This window comes from Eutrigla gurnardus, assembly GCF_963514095.1.
Source record: "Eutrigla gurnardus genome assembly, chromosome: 8".
Taxonomy (NCBI): Eukaryota; Metazoa; Chordata; class Actinopteri; order Perciformes; family Triglidae; genus Eutrigla; species Eutrigla gurnardus.
In genome coordinates, this window is record NC_139922.1 from 5,338,934 (window position 1) to 5,360,239 (window position 21,306).

Consider the following 21,306-nt stretch of genomic DNA (forward strand, 5'->3'; position numbering starts at 1 on the left):
GGTTTTTAATTCGGAGGAACCGAATAAATGTCCAGGACTGGGAAGACCCTGCCGACGGTAGTCATAGTAATGTTCTGATCATTTCAAATTAAATTTATTTTCATTACAAAATCGACAACAGAAATCATAAATCGCCAGAGACATGCGTAATAGCTCAACCATTTAAAAAAAGAATACAGAACAAAGGGAAACAGCAGCGTCTGACTCCCCCTGTGATTTGGTGCTCAGAAGAAATTCCTTTCACATCCTCCAAACCTTTTGATGTTTTGTGTGTATTCTTATTTCAGGATGCACAGCGATGTAATGAACCTGACATTAAATCATTTCTTTCAAAGTTAAATTTAAACATCTTTATAGGCAGGCCTCTCAGACGCTGCAGTATTCAGTTATTTCCACAGATCCGTTGGATATGATTGTGATTTCTGTTGCTGTGTGTAACACAGGTTTGGACATTCACTCATCAAACTGCGACCTGGCTCGTTAGCGGCTCTAGTTGAGCTAGCGGTAGCTGCTAGCCTCTGGTTGTTCTCATGTGACCATTATAGAGCCAATCTGTCCATTATAGGGCCAATCTACCTACTTGGCTTTATTTCATTTGTATCGGTCTCTTCTTAGATGTGGCAGCGCGGTGACATCACTGCATCAAAAGTTGAACAGGTTGGAAACAAGCCGCTATGTGGAGGTCAAAGGTCAAAGGGCGTGTCAGTAATAATCCCCTCACTTAGCAGGTGGATCAGGTTCAAACTGAAGCAGGAAGTTGGATGTGAACTGTGATGGAAGTTTGAGTCCAACTAACCTGCTGGTTTGTTTCCAACCGGCCGGTTTTATCGGACTATGACTACGTTTACATGCACACTCATATTCCACTATTATTCCCAATATGACAATATTCCTTATTTGATACGTGTAAACATCTCAGTCTGGAGTCTCAGTTGGAGTTTGTACTTTGTGACACGCTTCCTCTTTCCTGTTTCCACACGTTATAAAGCTAAGATGCCAAAGGACAAGGCGGAGAACACACCTACTTTTAATCCCCATGGAGGACTTGGATTTCAGCAGGTTTTTGGTGATGAACAAATATCACAACACCAACCTGTTCAAGTAGGCGGCTGAAGGGATGAAAGAGGGAAGCTGAGTCCACCGCTGATGGACTACTTTCAATGCAAAGTATCTAAATGTGACAAGCAGCTGCTGCCGTTCCACTTTTCATGTTCTGATGTGATGAACGGCGTGCTCGGGCATCGACCCGTCAAACACAGCAGAGAGCGGCGGTGACGTGATTCACCGCCCGGTGGTGAGGGCGCGGAGGCGAGCTGGTAGAACAGGGCCAAAGACAGCCATGTAAACGGACTCGTAGGAATATTGTCTTTTTAGGGGAAACGTCATATTTGGTGAATGAAAACGAAGTCAGAGTCACTGTGTTCACAGATCTGTGTTGCTTATCATTATGGATGTTATCCTTTAGAGAAAAGAACCATTTGTTGCCGAGTGGAACTGTTTGTATGTACAATTCTTGATTATTCCTCATCATGAAAATTGTAGTTTGAGACGTTTTTTTTTTTTTTTTTTTTAGTGTATTAATTCTTCAATGACACATTCAGAAAGAGGCCAGTGTATCACATCTGGCCCCTCCGGATTCTCTTTTACCTTCATTATCCCTAAATATGTACAAAAAATCCAATTAATAATAATAATAATAATAATAATAATAATAATAATAATAATAATAATAATCTATTACATGTTTTACAAAAGGAACTTTTGAGTAAACTTCATTGGTTTGAAAACACATTCAGATCTTACTGAGGAAGCATTTTGCAGGAATGATATCTTCAGAGTGCGACATGTCGGGTCAGTATTCTCCCTCTCGCTTCATCCACGTCACACAATCATAGAAACACACACACACACACACACACAGTAAAAATAGGATGATCAGGAACTCTTCGGTTGCATTTCAAAGTTGGTTTGCTGTCAATATAATACACACTTAATAGTACAGAGGTCACAGTACATTTACAAAAGAGAATCTGCCGGAGGCAACTGAAAGCGGCCGGGCCTCTCCAGCATCGACGCCTTCCTCTGGCTGAGTCTCACAAAGAAAAGGGAAAGACCAGTCGTTATTCCTCCGAGAAGAAAGCCATCCCACACAGATCCACAGTGGGGTTCCTTCACACTGAAGTCTCTTCCACTATAACGTTTCTCCTCATCTGTCCGTGAGCACAGTTCCTCCACGCTGGGATGTTCCAAATGTCTACACAGTGTTCTGTTTCCTCCTGCAGTGCATACAGAAGAGACAGACGTCTCCTCTTTGTTGCATTGGTTGGATGTTTTTTATGGAGTAAGGCCATAGTTACTGAAAATAAAAACAAGGTTAGCGGTTCTCTGTGGCATGCTGTCCCCCAAACACGCCGTCTTCCCTCAGCCTTAAGGACGGTATCGTGTTTCACACATTCACTGACAACTTACAATCAGGTGTGCCCCCCTCCCCCCCTCCTTTACATCCACCAGTTCATTTTCAGAGACACCAGAAAGGAGCACACTTCATCCATTTTTAGAGTTTGTGCAAAAATAAAGCAGCAGATGTGCCTTCTACCGCATCCTCGTGATCATTTATGTCTAATTTCACATCGTGTCTGCTGAACGATCAAACGGTCTGCAGGTTGATCTGGTTCTCTTATGAGCTGGTCTTATGAAGATTTAGCGCCATCCATGTGGTGGCATGAACGCCGTATGTAGCACCTCAGGGTTTCGTTCTGTCCTGCGTTTACTTTCAGCTCTTACCACGTTTGATATGTATCCGTGTGTGTGTGTGTGTGTGTGTGTGTGTGTGTGTGTGTGTGTGTGTGTGTGTGTGTGTGTGTGTGTGTGTGTGTGTGTGTGTGTGTGTGTGTGTGTGGGGGGGGGGGGGGGGGGGGGGGGGTGTGTCTGTGCTTTGGTTGTATATTTTCACATATCACTTGTATATTTACTGTTGAAAGAAACAAGTGATTGGAGAGCGACATGCAGTTATCAGTGCCCAGTCACATCGCCCACAGCAGGTCTCAGATCAGGGAATACCGTAAATAAAGACGGTTTTGTCAGGCGTACATCGACCCTCAAAATAATTCCTTATTCTATGCTTCTTGTTGCACGACTGTGATGACAAAATGCTTTCGGCACGGATGGAAGTTTTTGTCTTCTCATCGACAAACAGAATGAAAATGTGCCGAGACTTCCTCCTGTCTGCTCCTCAGCTCACTCTGACTTATTCATCTACCTGTCTGTCTCTCCTCCCCCACGCAGCTGCATGTTCTCTGATTTCCAACACACGTTTTCAATCATCCTAAAATAACGATCAAGATTTCATTCCTGCTGGACTCTTAGAAATCACTCCGGCTGCGTCGCTCCCTCATAGCACTCTGTGGTGAGGAAGCAAAGTGAGAAATCACATGACTGGGATTTACAGAACAGCAGAGGCCCAGTGACGCCAGCTTTTCAAAGTGAGATTCAACAGATCGAAACGAGGAGGCAGAGAGAACTTCAAAAGTAAAGTTCATCAGCTGAAAGAAAAACTATCTCAACACCTCTGACCTTTGAGGGAACGGAGAGCCGGAGAGTCCAAAAGAGTCGATCAGCCGCGTGTCGCCATCCAGGCTTCATGCAACCCTCCTCCTCTTCCCCAGTATCAACCGAGACACTGAATTATAAGCATACTGAAAACACGTTTTCAAATAACAAATATCAAATACATTGCAGCCGTCCTTTCCTGGTTTTAATGAGCAGTCGGTTCTGTCTGATGCTTTGTAGTGACTCACAGCGGAAGGAAAGCTGTGGAGTTCCTTCAAAGAGAAGTGACGGCAACAAACAAGGAAATCTCACGTTGCGGTTTTCATACATAAAGACAAGTAAAAATGAATTATGATTCATTTCAATTCGCTTGTCAACAAATACAGGCATTTACATACATTAACATGTGAATTTCATGCTGCATAAAGACAAGCTGTTTGGACAGAAATAGACTGACAGCATAAACGATATCTGCTGTGGAAGCTGAGAGACCAGCCGTCTAGTAGAGACTGAAGGCTTGTTAGTATGATAGTGGTATGATAGTGTTTTGAATCTCAACTTCTTAACATCGAAACCAAATAGTGAACAGCGAATTAAGTGCAGCAGGCATCCAATGGGATGGGATTTCCAGCACATCCTCAGTATTTGACCATAGCTACGGAGGTCTAAACCTCGATCACACCTAGACGTCGCAGTGGATGCCACGTACGTCAGTCAACCAGCTGATGATCCCGTGTCGCAGGGTGTGAGATCATCAACCAGCTGATGTGTAGTGGGGGTTTGTGATCTACCAAGGCATCACGATCCACAAGTGATCAACAATGCTGTCGGATGAAGGGAGGGAAAAAAGAAACGTAAAAAGATACTGGAAAAAAATATATAGTACATCATAATTAAAAAAACACTAATTTCAACCTTTCATTGTAATTGTCAAAACAGGAAGGTAGAAGTAAACTGGTAAAACTCCACTTGATGCACTTTGATCAACTTTTATGTGCGTTTAAAAACTGTGATTTACATCATACCGAAGGAAAACATTGGTTTTGTGGGCGACGCGTTCCCGGCGACCTGTCTCGGCGTGATCGGCCCCTATGACAAGCTTTTTATGGCACTGGGCACTGTGTTCACACTCAATATGCTGTTAGTGAGAACCCTCTGAAGGCTCTTCTCTTTGTCTTCCAGTGAAGCCCAGAATGAACAGATCATGTGTGTGGGTGGTAGAATTCCTGCAGTCACCTGGTTTTAGTCAGAATCAAACAACAGACGGACTGAGAAGTCATGGACATGGATAACTTTACAACAAAGATGAGACCAAAGAAAATAGATCCTCACCGTCACAAAAGCTTTAGACAAGTAGCTTTAGGGTCCTCGTTCAGTGAAGGACATTCACATCATTAGTAACTGAAGACCAGTTTAAACCATCCCACTGTCCTCCGAGTCAAAGCACCTCAGCATGATATTCATAAACCTTCATGAATCCAGTGTTCCTCCCATTCTCTAAAAACTCCAATTGATTTTAAAATCATTGTCAGCCCAGAATTTGACATTAGGTGTTTAAATTTGAAGTGATTACCGACTTCTACTAGGACAGATAAATGACTCTAGTTATACTATGGGAGGATATTTCTTGAAACAAGTTTTCAAATAGCAGAAATGAAACACTAATAAAACAGGTGCAGGTTAGGGTCAACCATCGATCAAATCTGTCCTGGGACCTTCGTTGCGACTCTCTCATCTCCTCCCGTCATTTGGTTTACCAACTAATCCAGCAGGTCAGTGAAATTTAGTCTGTCCTCTGTGGGAATCTTTTTGTTTCGCCAAATAAACTCAAATATCCTTTGTTTTTCAATCTGTTTCTCATTCTTTATGAAGCAGCTCATGTATTCAGTCGGTTTTTCTGGCTTGGTTTCCACAATGACTACATTTTTTACTTGCATGTGTTGCTATTAAACTATTTTTTTCTTGACTCTGTGTCTGCTGTTGTTTTGAGTGAAAAAGGGTTGGTTGATATAAATACATGCTAACCATTCCAGTGTTTTTACCATGACCGTTTTCACTAGTTTGCACCCACGGCTTAAAAGTCGATCGCATTGAATCAAACACCACAACAGCTCAAGCAAACACTCCCACAACACATCTATTGGCCGCCCCTCGTTCAGATCATCGTCTCTGCTTACATGACACAATAAGGCTCTCGTGGCAGATGAGGTTTAGTCCTGCAGCAGGCTGGTAGGTGGGAAAGGAGCCCTTTCTTCAAGTCTTTGTTAAGGAAGAAACAGACAATGGGGTTGACCCCGGCTTGGGCGAAACTCATCCACACGGTGGTGGAGAGGTACCGGTGTGGTATTGTGCAAGCCTTGACAAACACCCTCCAATAGCAAGCCACTATGTAGGGAGACCAGAGCACCAGGAACAGCAGAGTGATCACGTAGAACATCCTACCAAGCTGCTTCTCTGCTTTGAACTCCTCCATGCCCAACAGGCGCCGGTTCTGGTTGTGCAAATTCTGCCGGATTCCCAGCAGAGTCGGAGGCATCGGGCCCCTGCCAAAGCCTGCAATCCAGTTGGCTGCTGCTTGGCCAGTGGCCCCCGGCCCGTGGAAGGTCCAGTTCTGACTGATGGCTGGCACCATCTGGACCGGCTTCATCTTGCGGTGCTTGTACTCGAAGAGGAGGAGCTTCATGTAGACGACGTGCGTGGCCAGAATGAGCACCGCCAGCATCAGCATGAAGCCGAGTGTGTCATTGGCTTTGAAGTAGCGATGCTCAAAGATGCACTGGTCCTCCTCGCGAATGAATTTGTAGGTGCCCACGTCAAAAACTGGCGGGAAAGCCATCGCCACCGACAGCGTCCACACCATGCACACCACGGCCACACATGTCCAGAACGTCATGCGCTTTGAGTAGAAGCGGTGATGTGCAATGGCCATGTAGCGCGTGACGCTGATGCAGAACAACATGAAGGCCGCGTGGAAGCAGAAGAGCACCGCCATGAAGGCCACCACCTTGCAGCTCAGCACGCTGTAGGTCCAGGCCGAGCCGTTCTTTATGGATACCAGCACGAAAGGGAAGCAGATGGCTGAGCGGATGGTGTCTGCCAGGCACAGGTCCAGGAGGAAGTAGTACGGAGCCTTGTGCAGGGCCCGGTCCCGCAGTACAAGCAGGGAGACCACCAGGTTGCCCACCAGGCTGATGCAGATGATCAGCCCCAGGAGCACCAGTTTGATATAGGTAGAGACAGCTGAGGATGGACTCTCTGCCACCAAACCTCCTGCAGTAGCCACCACCGCCGCCATGGGCCCAGCAGGCCCTTCGCCGCTCTCGTTTCTATTAGCCATCCCGAATGCCCCCCCACCCATACCAGCTTTTCTTCAAACCCCAAAGCCGCCACTCCTCCACCGCCTCCTCCGTCTGTCGGTCGTTCCTTCGTCCTCGTGGTTGCTTCCTTCCTGCGGTTCACAAGCAACAGGAATGCCTCAATCCACATTGCCCCATTTCCAGCACGGTCCCTTTGTCGGTGTACGATGTCGTCTCACCTCCTGATCGTCTCCACGAGCAACTGGAAAAGACAAACAATTAGTTTGGATAAACCTCTCTTGCATGAGTGAGTGGAGGATCTTTTCAGTCATCAGGTCTTACTTTCACTTTTCAACCCAGAATAAAACTGATTTAAAGTAGATGTCTACAGACAAATAGATGTGGGTCAATCAGTGATACACGGCAACTCAGTTAGTGCAGCAGGTGAAATGATATAATTACATAACTAGGATACAATAAAACACTATATTGAAACTCTGAGGCTGAATGAAAATGTTTTCGCATGCTCAGTAGTTGCCCATAAAATGAGAATATTTTGCCTCATGATGAATTTGATGCACATAAAGTAGAAAATAAGATATTACCTGATAAGACCTGACTGAGCAGAATGCTGCATTTATAATATATTATCAAATAAGTGATATTTTCTAATGAAACAGAACAATGATATTACTTAATACTGATAACAAAATACTTATTTCCACATGCCATCACAAAGTGGCCTTACGTTATTCTAAGTAGACAGAAGAGTGTGAAACCATGTACACTGTCAGGAACGTCAGGACGCTAAACAGCAGCTCATCCCATCCATATCAGTGACACCTGTACTGGCAGCAGGCGCTGGGAAGCAAACCAAAGCCAATGATCCACAAGCACTTTGTTTAAGCATGCTGGCCCCTTAAACCTGCGTCTCATTTGGGACTGTTAATAATTGATAGGGACAGTCATGGAAAGCTTGGCGAGGCAGCTGAGGGAGGTAAACCCTACATACATTTGTCAAACCAACCGCTAAAGCTGGATTTATAGCTTTATGTTAAGTGACAGCGTAGCTAAAGAGCCTCCACGTGTACGAAGAGCTGCGATTGGCCAGCATGGCTGTCGCAAGGGGAGTGGGACTCCAACATAATTTAACATCTATGCGACTTTTCCTTTCTGGATTAATGTATCCGGTGGCAGATGAGTGCAAGCCGATATAACAGACCATTTTAATGTCACGGTTCATCAAACGCTCACTGTTCTCACCGCCGCTTCACACGTTCGGATGCCTCGTTGAACTGATTCAACTGAAGTGGAAGATATTGATGTGTAACAGATGTGTGTAATATATGTATGCATGTATGTATATATATACCTGGAGATGTTTTTGCTCTGAGTAAACTGCTGGTGTTAGCTGTGTAGCATGTCAGGAGTTAAAGATCAGAGTTAGAACATTAAAGGGTTAGTTCACCCAAACTAGAAAAGCTCACACTCATTTCCTGCTAGAGGTATCTGATAGTTTTATCCGTCCAGCTTATGAAATGACTAACTTCAATCCTATTCAATTCCAAGTTCAAACGTGAATGCAATTTAAATTTGTTCTGCTCACATTGTTTAAAAATGAACCAAATCAACAGCAATGATTTCATACATCGGGTCCTCTGAGCCTGGCCGTGCTTCAAAAACACACTGTCCAAAGATTAGTGTATTACCTGCAACACATCAGCGTCTTAGCTCTGTCCTTGTGAGCGTGTTAGCACGCCGGTGTTAGCATTTAGCTATGTTCAGGCTAACACAGCTGCTGGTGTGCGTGTGGACTTGTCATGTGGGTGAAACAACCCTTTAATATGACAGCAGAGGCTCAAACGTTTCTGCCTGCAAATGAAGAGATGAGATGAAAGTAACAAAAAAAAAAAAGATCTAAAAACATCTCAATTCATCATTGAATGAAACATGAGGTTGATGTGTCGGTACGGCCACATAACAGGTTCATGTCAGTTCTTGAGGAAATTCCATTCGGAAAAAGCAAACTTGAAGAAATCACTCGGCGCTCCGCTAATCGACGAGCTGAACAATGAAGTGAACTTGATGCCGTGATTTCTGAGCAAACAAGAGATCAAATGGATGGAATAAAAATGGCACTTGGATCAACTGTTGTTATCGGGTTGCAGTGCTCACAGCTCCACAGGCTTGGGAGCTGTATGGATCCGGGAGAGAGGCTGTGTGTCTTGAAGGAGGGGCTTTGTGAAGCTAGAAGTTGGTTGGCGGCGGAGGGCAGAGTCACTGTCAGGAACTGGGTAGCAACAGCAGCCCCAATACCTCTGGCTTGATGTCGGTGGGAGGAGGCGACAAAGCTCACTGGATGAGATGTAGACAGAGCTGGTCTCTGACAGCGGGGCCCAGCACCAGGCCTCCACACATGGACCCTACAGGTCTGATGAGATCTATAGAGCCAGCAGCTGCTGCAGACCAGCATTAAGGAGCCACAGCAGCACCAAGCCTGTACTCCTTCAGGAGGTGGCGCTCTGTTCTTTAGGGGGCACATTACACTAAATCACTTGGCTGTCCCGGGCTGAGCCGGGCCCTGCAGCTGGTGGAAGCCCTGTGTTATTCCCCATCAACACACTGACCACTGCATGCTGCTGTGATGCATGCATCAAACATTTAGCTCTGCATAATGGGGGCCCTCACACAAAAGGCAGCCGGGGCCCGCTACAGGGACACGGCTCCTTACAGTCAGGCTCACGGCATGCAAGGGATGCAGAGGCGGCCAACGTGACATGTTGCAGACCTGTAGGCAATACAAAATGGTAGTCATGTTGTGCTGCTTACCTTGCTGTAGGCTGCTTGTCCTCCACACTATGGCAGGCGGGCCCGTCTGTTGCAGTCCACATGAAATGTAGGCTACAGCGATCCACCTGGCTGTTGCCACACAGAAACGACTAGCTGGAAACAACCGGTACCCAAGAAAGACGGCAGCACCTCACGGGGTACTGGCAACTGTGTCAGCGGTCCAAAAGAAGCCTGTTGCGGACTCCCTTTAAAAAACAAAGGGTTTAAGGAACCCAAAGCTGCGCTTCCTCTTTTTTCTTGTGCATGTCATGTCTCCGTTTTGTCCACAGAAGCTCGTGCCGGTCTCGGATGGGGGTTCATCACCATTCAGATCGGGTTTACTGCCGTCAGCTCGTCCCAGCCTTGGTATTATAGTCTCTTATAGCAGCGCTTAGGAACTCATCTTTTCTAACAGCTGACAGACACCAGCAGACGCCCTGTGGAGCTTCTCCTGCTCCCAGAAACCCTGTCGCTCCGCCGCCGCATTGTTCCAGTCAAGCCGAGTCCCGTTTGTTGTCCATGAAATCCCGATCCGAGGCTGGCAGAGAGGATGCTGCTAGCTAGCTAGCGTGCTGAGGCCAGGACGCCCCGAGCGGGCAGGGCTGCGGGATGATACCGAGGCCAATCCTCGTTCTGTCCCGCAGCCCGTCAAGCAGCCAGCCGGCTCACACACCGGCTGATATGTGGGACAAGTGTCCGGTGCGAGGCGCCTGCTCCCGCGGTGTCGCTAGCAGGTGGAGCGGCTGTATTCTGGGCAGGTTTCAGGAATAAGCGCAGCATCCAGTCGTCAGAACAGACAGCTGCTGCTGCTGCTGCTGCTGGTGGTGTCGGCAGAGATTTTAATCCCGTCTGAATGGTCCCTGGTCAGGGGCGGCCCGGAGCTTTCGGGGGACGTGGGCAGACCCATCCCACCAGAGAGCCCCAAATGCATTCAGGGTTTATTGTCATTTGCTCTTGATGTATCACATTTTCATTTCAAACAAGTCCACTAGATTTATTTTGTTTCAAGATTCAAAGGGTTTATGATCATATACACATTAAAGAAACGTGTTTTACTTGTACAATGAAATTTGCTGTCCACAGAATGCCAAACAATGTAACATCTAAGTATAAAAATCACCAAATTCTTTAATTCAAATCATGATGTTTTTTTTTTTTTTTAAGAAAAAGTAAGTTAATAGTCGTATAATATGACTGCCCCTTCATAAGAGCACTACTAGATCTGATTGATTAGGTCAATGTGTTAAGTGCACTGATAGCTCAGTGGTAGGGTTACTGCCCCATGTACTGAGGCTCCCTAAGAGACCCTCTCATGATTCAAACTTTTTTCTTATTTATTTGTTTTAATCATCTGTGTACAGAGCTCCACAGGATCTTTTACAAATGCTGATGCCATTTTCCAAGAGAGCTGATTGGTCAGTAGGCGGTGCTTTTCGAAACGTTGATCTCTTATCGGGAACATAACCAGAGGGGTATTCCATCAAACTCACTAAGCGCAAAGCCGGGCTAATTTCCACAAGCCTCGCTACCTTTAGCGAGAGTTGCGTTCCATCAACATGACTTGAGGCACTCTCCGCTAAGTAACCATGGGAATTTATCCGACCAAACTAGCCTGCCCTGGGGCAGGCTAACCATCAGGCTTACTTTAGCAGGGTTTCAGAGAAGTCCGTCTGTCGGAAACAACTGTACCAGCAGAAGGTTCCGCCAAGCCTAGTCCTCGTGATTTCATCACGTGAAAGACCAAAAATTACCAAAATTACATATATGAAGTACAAACAGACTATATTTTCATCAAGCGTCTAAAAATACATGCTTGCAATTAAAAAAATATGAATAAATCGTTTATTTTGTTTAAAACCGACTGGCCATATCTTAACTTAAAGCCCCCAGTTGGGTGAGTGGTGATGCACCTGCCCTTGAATGTGGGCATCGCAGGTTCACATCCCGGCGAGAACATCTCATGTGTGTTTTCTTTTTTTTTTGCCTGTATAATTGTCTTTAGATCAGAGAATTAGACCAACATTTTACCTTAACTATGATAAATATGTCATACAATTTCCCCAGAACCCAAATATAACTGACAAAAACACGATAGATATAATAGCATGTTATAGATCCCAATGACAAAGGCATTGCTGCTTGCAATTTTCAGCCACATAAATTCCTTTCAGGTGAGTTCATTAATAGGTTCATCGAATGTGTTCATTAAATTGTTGAGATAAATTAGTTGGTCAATGTAGATGCATTTACTAGGCCTATCTAAAAAAAAGAGAGAGAAAGAGAGAGAGAGAGAGAGAGAGAGAGAGAGAGTGTTCCGGCCAAAGAAAGAAGTTTCACAATGTTCCATAGTCAGAATTGAACCGTGGGCAGCCGCGTGTAAAGCCGGCGCATTACCTCTACACTATCCTCACGTTTGAGAAATCGTAGTCAGTGTTATATTAGAACATGTTACTCTTAACGGTACTTCCGTATTAAATCGCTCGGCAATTCTTGCCCAAGCAGCCTCGCGATTTTTATTTATCACTACAGTATTCCCTTTTTATGGTTATGATGGGTTTGTACTCCTCATACAGTTCCATCAATAATTTTTGCTCTGGTCTTTTCTGTCATTTTCTCGATGATTCGACATTCACGGTTCTGGTCTGGCTTCATATCCCGTGAACGGCGTAACACACAACAACGTGAACCTGGCTTGAATAAGCCTCAACAAGGCGCGGCTGAAATGCGTTAATGGAATGGGTTTAGCCGCAAGTGGAAGTTGGCGTTAGTTCTAACCAGGCTTAACCAGATAAGCGCCGCTTTAATTAGCGAGTTTGGTGGAATACCCCTCTGCTCCGGAGCAGGTTAAAGCACTTTGAAATGTTGCTGTTTTCATGACAAAAGTTGAGGAACCCCCCCCTCAGACTTAAAATTGTTGGGTGACCCACCCCCCAACAAAGAATATTAACACATAACCCCCCCCCATTTTCCTCCGGTGGTACATTCTATAAATACCAAACGGTCCCTAACCACATCCTTCTTTTCAACACTTGACACACAGACTTGTTCATATACGTTGAACTATTAGTTTTAAAATGATTTTATATTGTCTTCTTTATATTGGTTTTGTTCATATTTCTGTCTTAATGCCTTTTATGTCTTATGTAAAGCATTTAAATAACCGTGTTGTTGAAAGGTGCTTTACAAATAAGCCTTTTCATTTCAAACATGAAGGGACAAAAGTTGAGAATCGGATACAGGTGAAGTCACAAATCTCTCGATGTCCCATATCGGACCTTATGGCAGCAAGAGGTAAAGTTCGATGTCGAGAAACAAATATTTGTTTTATCCTGGTACCGTACACACAGAGAGACCTGTTGTTAGTTTGAGTAACATTACATTTACATTTAGGGCATTTAGCAGATGCTTTTGTCCAAAGCGACTTACAATAAGTACATTTGTCGAAAGAAAGAAACCACAACATATCATTGCCGATAAAGTAAGAGCTAAAAAATATGACAAGTGTTAGGTCTTCGTCTGAGTAAAGTAGTAGCTGTTCAGCAAGGATACCTTAAGAACAGTGCTATAGGTAAGTACATAGAAGTGCTTTTTTTTGGGGGGGGGGGGGGGGTGGAAGTGAGTCATGCTATGTAGAGTCGCGGTGAAGTCTGAACAGGCGAGTCTTGAGCCTTTTTTGGAAGATGGCAAATTACTCTGCTGTCCTGACATTGGTCGGGAGTTCGTTCCACCACTGAGGACCAGAACAGAGAAGAGTCTGGACTTTGCTGAGCGACATTTGTTTGATTTCAGTGATGGTGGTACCAGCCGGCCAGCTGAAGTAGAGGAGCGAAGTGCTCGCTTCAGGGTGTGTGGTTTGACCAGTGTTTGAAGGTAGATGGGTGCCGTTCCATTGATGGCCTTGAAGGCCAGTGCCATCGTCTTGAATTGTATGCGTGCTGCAACAGGAAGCCAGTGGAGGTCACGGAGGAGGGGGGTCACATGGGAGAATTTGGGTAGATTCAAGTAAATTCAATTTTAATTACAGTGTCATATCAGAACAGAAGTTATCTCAGGACACTTTACACGTCGAGCAGGACTAGAACATGCTCATGATTTTTAGAGTAAATTCATTTTGAAAGTCCCAACAACACCACCAGGAGCACTCGCCACACTTTTGGGTGTAAAGCCTTTAGAATTAAGTATTTTTACAGTCTTATACTTCAACAGCTATATGACAAAATGTGACCTTTTCTACATGCATAATATTTTTTTGTAAATTGACAAACAGCACATGTGTAATTCATGGCACAATTGAAACGAGGTTAAAAAAAAAAATCTGTTTCCCATTGAGAACACTTGGAAGGGGAGGGTGAATTGTCACGTTGCGGTTCATCACATTGCGTTTATTCATAAACAATTAAAATAACATAATCTAGGCATAAATATGGCAGTGACCTTGTTGTTTGTACCATAAACAGTCTCTGGTTTGTACTCAGTTTCGCTCGATCGTAGAGCTCTAGGAGACCACAGACCGCTACGATATGTTTTTACTCCATTTCTGACTCAGTGACGAGTGAAAGTATTTCAAGTTGAGCAAATAAAAAATGTGTGCTGCGTCAATGTCATTCGCATCATTCGTGCCGATCGCAACAAAGATATGGCCCGCAAATAATTGTGTCGCGCAAATAATTTGCGTTGTGTTTGGTGTGAACGCAGCCTTTAACCTCTCTGTAGGTTTTAAGTTGCAAATGTTTTCGGTGATCAGAGTAAGGTTTTGACAACAAGGATGATAATTGTCTTGACTAACAAAGCAGCTGCAGTGGTCTTCCATGTATTCTAATGGCTGTCACGCTGAGTGTCTGCAGCCCACTGGGCTGGAGTTAGCAGAGGTCACCGGAACATATGGCACTGGTGCTGAAGTGAAAAGCTTCACAGTATGGCCTGGATCACTGCCCTCCTCGTGGCCCGGCAGTTCTGTGTTTTTGTGTGGTGGAGCTCTACACCTCAACAGCTGTGTGCTCTGCTGGAAGCTACACATTGCAACACACTAACACAACTGTCTCCTCCTTGAATAAGCAAATGTCCTGCACAATCTTGGCTAACATCATTATGTGAAGCATATAGTAGAGAAAGCTGTTGGAAAGATTAAACAACATTAGCATGTTGTCATTGCTGAAATTAACAATCAGATCGTTAGAAATAAAAAGGTGAGCTCTTGTGTTCTGACACAATGGATGCCAACATAGGAGAGAGAGACGTAGCAAGAGTGAGGGACCAGGACCAAGGAAGATCTCTGGTGAGATTCGGACCACTTAGGTCTAATGATGAGGGCTGCTGGACAGAGAGGACAATTTGACTGAAGCAGGTTCACAGTAAGAACTCTACTCCTCACAGTATCTTTGTGTTTTTATTTGGGTATGAAAACTGTATATAGTCATGATTTACATTCACACAAGAGATTTACTATTCACACTAATTTAAAGCATCTTTGAGTATCCAAAAAGCGCTGTTTCTTATGAATTATGATTATGATTATTATAATTACTATTATTATATGAGTTTTACACTCATACTAGTGTTTTACATTCAAACTAGTGTTCTACATTTATATTAGTGATTTACAGTCAGCAGCGGTTAGTCTCCCAGGTGGAGCTACTCACGGAAGATGCCTATGCTGCGTTTACTTGTAATCGTAAATCGGTAACTTCCAGCTGCTGAGTCAGGCTCCTTCTAGTCTAAAGTGTTTGACAATGTTTCACAATGGAGGATCAACAGGCAGAGAAGAAGACCATTCAACTTCCAGTCCAAGAAAAAGAAACAACAAACTAATGGAAGTGAAGAAGGAAAGTCATCAAGAAGCAAAGTGACGCCAACGAGGGGAAACCACAGACCTCCTTTCAGTGTGGAGCATTTGAAGGCATCACACAGATGAGAGACAGTCACACTGTTGGTGAGGGAGATGAGTCCCAGAGGCTCGCCTGCAGTTCCATCTACGGCCAGAGAGGCCGCTAGAAGCAACGCATCTCAAATCCTACTGAGTACAACTTTATATTACAGAAATTGATTCCATGACTTATTCAGAAGATCTATTCATGCTTACATGCAATTTCAATTACTGTCAAATGAATTCATGTTGATGTTATCAAATTGTGAAGAGTATATTCTCCAATAAACTACATCCCTGTCATGGATTATTCCTTATGTACTTTCCCATTGATGATACAAGCTCAATCGATAATGAGCTCATTTTCTCAAGTGACACAACTCAACATTTTTGTAAATAATTACAATACAGGTTGAGGACCAGTCAGATTGTATTGATCAGAATGGAGAACCTCATGCAAGGAACTCAGAGGTGAGGCTGAAATGAACTGCTTCTCAACTGAAAGTGAAACTGCAGATCAAAGTAATGATTTAAAAAAGTGAATGGAACTTGTCCCTCCCTCATGGTGTGAGACCAGGGGTGTTGTGCCTCTTCCGATCCCGAATCCCACGCCGCTCAGCCATGGTCTCATTCTTTCTGGTGAGCTGAGCAGCTCTTACTGAGCTGCTGTTGCTGCGTTTCATTCGTAGTTCAACATGCCCTCGTTCACTTCCCCTCTGCACTTGCCCTCGGGGGAATCCCCGCCGCCATCATAAGTTCATCAGGTTCCATTTGTCTAAAAAAAATGAACTTGGTGAGATCGACCCTCAGAGAGCTGAGGGATCGAGTGAACAATGGTGGATATCACCCACAATGCATTGCAGTTGGTGCAAAAGAATACATCCATGGGTAGGTGGCAGTAATGTACGTAAAACTCACCACTAAAGAAGAACAATAGGCCTATGCAGAAATAAATTGAGCCACTTTTCATTAATAATCATTGCAATACCAAACATGTCGGGGTCTATCTTCAAGTGTAAGTAGCTCTCTGCATGTGTTGATGTTACATGACAACATTTTAATAGCTGATTGTTTTCCCATCTTTATCGGGAAGACGAGGAGACTGAGCTCCGAGCAATGACGTTCTTTTTACAGGGAAACGTAATGCCTCCAAGCTGGCCTGGGAGTGAGTTTTATTTATACTAATTTTACAATGTAAACTCTTAAAAAAATGTCACTATCTAACATGCTTTTCAGTTTTTCTACATAAAATATGTTATTATACATCTGTATTCTTATGTGTAGACTGCTCACTCGCCTATTTAACAGATAGTTTCTTAAGAAAATCTTATTGTTATTGAAAAATAGCTAGTTGCTTGTTTTATTTAAACTATATATAGACAGTTGGCTCACAATCTACAGTTAGGAGTTCTATGCTCTGTGTTTACTGACTCAAGTGACTCAAGTCACTTGTAAACTTGGATCAGACATTTACATTTACATTTTACATTTAGGGCATTTAGCAGACGCGTTTGTCCAAAGCGACTTTCAATAAGTACATTTGTCAGAAGAAAGTGAAACAGCAATATATGGCTGTCGGTACAGTAATGATGTCAATAGAACAAGTTTCAAGTTTCGGATCAGTTTGGTGATTGACTCAGAGATCCGTGAGTCAGCACACTGAGTCGACTTTACCACCTCTAATAAATTGAGCAACTTTTCATTAATAGTCACATAAGTCAAGTGTATAATATACACAACTTGTGTGACTTGTGGCTATTTTGCAAGATATCATACAACCGTAGTTGTTGCGCTGCACGGTGGTAGCTAGCACTATTGCCTCACAGCGAGAGGGTCCCGGGCTCGATTCCCATGTTCATGATTGCATCTTCTCTCCTTGTTCTCTGGCTTCACAGTCCAAAAACATGCAGGATGGAGATAGGTTCACTCTCTAAATTGCCCGTAGGTGTGAATGGTTGTCTGTCTCTACATGTATAGATGTATAGATAGACTGCCCAGGGTGTACCCCCCCATCAAAGACAGATGCAGCAGGATGGTAGAAAAGGCCTTTATCTCATTGAAATTAGTTACATTTTGAACAGCTACTACTTTACTCAGATGAGGTCCTAATACTTGTTTCTATTTTTTCGCTCTTACTTTATTGGCAATGATATGTTGTGGTTTCTTTCTTTTGACAAATTAACCTATTGTAAGTCGCTTTGGACAAAAGCTTCTGCTAAATGCCCTAAATGTAAATGTAAATGTAGTACCGGTATTTCTCATTATTTCTAAGAAGCAGTATAGCATTACGCCTACAACTGGCGGTCGATCTGTGATAGTTGGGCTGAAAGTGAACAAGGGCAGGTGTTTCATTTCAATCCTTTGCTTCTCCCCCGCCCACCTTCGGGTGTTGCTGTTACATAGTACCGAGGGCTGATGGAAGTAAAGGAGAGCATGTTGAACCACTAATGCTGCATATGTGTTTAACCTTACGCTGTCATGTGACTGCCTGGCTGTGTTTGATTGGTGAAACGGAGTCATGTGATAGCCTTTGGTGGAAGTCTCATCTCATCTCATTGTCAACCACTTATCCGGCGTCGGGTCGCGGGGTAGCAGCTTCAACAGGCGATCCCAAACTTCCCTTTCCGGGGCCACATGAGCCAACTCTGACTGGGGGATCCCGAGGCGTTCCCAGGCCAGTGTGGAGATAAAGGGCCCTAGTTTCGTGGCTCGGCGCAGGGCGGCGCAGGGTGGCGGAGCCGGCGCAATGCAAGTTTCGACCTGCGCAGCCTTGCGCACCGTCAGTTTGGCAGTTTGGTGGATCGCCTGCGCCAAGATGGGTGTGGCGGCGCAGTAGGGGGAGGCGTCACAGATTCAGCTTGGCGTAGCGGAAGTTTCGTGGCAAAAAGCCTCGCCGAGACTGCGCTGAAAGCTCGCCAGCTCCAACCTGGTCTACTTTCGGTGCAAGGCGTAAATAAAGTCCATTCATTCAATGCGAATCACAGCTGGCGGAGTGGAAGTTTGGCTGACGGCGCGCAGTGCGCCCACGTCACCGAGACCTCACAGGCAGGTTTCCACAGTTCCAGGCACATTTAAATGCAATAAATAATCACAACAAACACTATTTAATGCAACTAATTGAATCAACACGTGAATTTATATCTATATAGATTGTCCCGTCACATCTGACGTCAGATCAAAGGCGGAGTCAGATCAAAGGCGGATGGCACGCGTAACGGAAACTCAGCCTCTAGGACCAAAACATCTCCCTCTCTCTCTCCTGTTTTTTATAATATGGGCATTGTTATTATTATGATACGCACGCACAGCGCGTGATGCGCGTGGTTGGAGCGGCGGTGCTGCTTCTGTCATCGGGTTGTCAAGTGACGGAACTTGCACTGAACCTCCCCTAATGCATTAAAGGAGAGGAGAGGAGCTCATTTGATTGGTGAAGATCTGAATCGGCTGTATTAATCCCAGTCCACGCCTCGTCTCCTCCTCGTCTCCCACTCACGCCTTCTTCTCCTCCCTCTTTCCCACTTGCGCCGGTGGGCGAGACGGGAGGTGTGCCTGCGAGAGCCTGCGAGGTGCACGAAACTTGCAAAGTCCAGGCGGACACACCCCGTCGGCGTGGCGCAGGTGCGCTGAAAGCTGACTGCGCCTGGTCTACGAAACTAGGGCCCATAGTCTCTCCACTGTAGGGACCTCACCATCAGGACTATACAATGCGACCTACAAGGAGGCCCAGAAGGCTTCACATGCGGTCAGAACAAAGGGACAAAGGGGATAATAAAAAACTACAACCGCCATTTTGGTTTCACTTCTCACCAAGGTGCGAAGTGCAACGTCACACAACTGATGCCCTATTGGCTGACAACCACAGGTACCCCAGGGGGTCCCCGGGAGCAGCCGTGAGGTATAAAACCCGGCGCCGCCTTAAGAACTTTCTCTTCCATCGCAACACCACGTTGCAACAGGGGGTGAGCTCCTCCACCGCAGCACACCGCTGCAACAGGAGGCAAACTTTTAACGTCTGCAGCGTTTCCTTTGTCTTAGGCCACAGTCTTTTCCCAAACTCGCTGGACGAACGACATACTGTTTCCCCCCGTTTTTCGCGACTCTCCCCTTTTCTTTTACTCGTTTTTGGATCCTGAGAGATCGCTGCACCCGCGCGATTCTTTGTTTGCCTGCAGAAGAGGAACGAAAGGTTCCTTTATTTCAGCGACCAACAGGAAGGATAACCTCTGCGCCCCGCTCCTGTCTGAAGTCAGCTGACTAAATCGCCAAGCCGTGCGATTCTATTGTTACCCGTGGAAGGAAGGAACATGAACTGTTTTCTTCATTCGAGTCGACCATCGAGAGACTTAACTGCTACGCCCCGCTCTCGTCTGGACTCAACCGACTCGTCGCGTCCCCCACTGCCGCCGAGGACTCGCGAACCACAAGCCGCCGCCGCTGGCGCGTCAAGAAGCACCGCCGCCGCACATGATGGACTTACGCATATCGACAAAGTAAGAGGCTATCTGTCTGGGCAGAGACATAAGTTTGATAGTGTAGGATATAGGGGTGTAAGAAAATATTGATACACTTAAATATCGTGATATTTTATTTGATGATACCGTATCGATATTCAACAGCACTGTATCGATTTTTTTAATTAACAATAAACATGCAAATATTCACGGCGTTTGTTCATTTGTGTTGCAATTAAACCTCCGGCCGCTAGTTGGCAGCATTCATTAGGTCCTCCGCGCCAAAGGAACAATGAGATCGCAAGATCCCACGAGAGCGCCAGTCTATGGCAAACTGCATGCTAACCGCTAACTTAGCACAGTTCACCGGCGAATGCGAACTATTCAAGAAGTTAACTTTTCGAAACTACCAGCGACCTCAACTCGCGCAACCAAGATAACACAGTCAGTACTTTCTTTTATTTGTAAAGACATGCGTCCTCTGAGTGTTGTGGAGAATGAGGGATTCAGTAATATGATGACAACACTGGAGCCCCGTTACACCATCCCTTCCCGACAACACATCACGGACATCACGGACAAATTAAATTCTTTCAAAGAAACTCAATATATCGTTGTTCCTACAGTATCACAATATATCGCAATATATCACAATATATCGTATCGTTGCCCCTGTATCGTGATACGTATCATATCGCCAGATTCTTGCCAATACACACCCCTAGTAGGATATGCTTGTAATTCTTGTTAACGTGTTTTAAGTTTTGATCACGGACCGCCGTGTCCGTTGCTTTCTGTGTTGTTGTATTTGAATGCTGATTGTGTACCCACGCCGCTGGGTTTCATTTCGGTAACAGTGTGTGTCCAACCTCGGACACATTCACAAGCTCAGTAAGTGATCTTCCATCAGTTAAAGGACCGGGGTCCCGCCGAACGAAGCGCCAGTTACCCTCCACCACCAAAGCCGTCAGCATTTCTGGACGGATCTCATCAATCCCCGGGGCTTTGCCACTGAGGAATTGTTTGACTACTTCAGTGACTTCCATCAGGGAAATTGATGATGATCCTCCATCAGCTTCCAACTCTGTCTCTACCATAGAGGGCGCGTCGGTCGGATTCAGGAGTTCCTCAAAGTGCTCCTTCCACCACCCGATTACCTCCTCAGTTGAGGTCAACAGTGTCCCATCCTTACTGTATACAGCTTGGATGGTTCCTCGTTTCCCCCTTTGAGGTGCCGGACAGTTTTCCAGAAGCACCTTGGTGCCGACCAAAAGTCCTTCTCCATGGCTACTCCAAACTCCTCCCACACCCGCTGCTT

General features: G+C 45.1%; 1 protein-coding gene across 2 annotated transcripts; it reads right to left on the minus strand.

The window, feature by feature from the left end:
• Positions 1–78: 78 nt before the first annotated feature.
• gpr173 (G protein-coupled receptor 173) lies at positions 79–10,478 on the minus strand. 2 transcript variants are annotated; one of them, XR_014597628.1, is made up of 3 exons: positions 9,675–10,478; positions 4,882–7,107; positions 79–4,785 (listed from the first exon to the last, which is right to left on the minus strand). XR_014597628.1 is itself a non-coding variant. In XM_084015719.1 (2 exons), the coding sequence occupies exon 2, from the start codon at positions 6,905–6,907 to the stop codon at positions 5,723–5,725; it is 1,185 nt and encodes a 394-aa protein (XP_083871845.1). In that variant the 5' UTR covers positions 6,908–7,107; positions 9,675–10,478; the 3' UTR covers positions 79–5,722. The 2 variants fall into 2 exon arrangements, 1 of the variants encoding a protein (XP_083871845.1); XM_084015719.1 differs by having other exon boundaries at positions 79–7,107.
• Between the last annotated feature and the right edge of the window lie 10,828 nt (positions 10,479–21,306).

Coding starts and splice junctions, on each gene's coding strand:
- gpr173 (XM_084015719.1), bottom strand. CDS start 6,907: ATGGGTGGGGGGGCATTCGGGATGGCTAATAGAAACGAGAGCGGCGAA.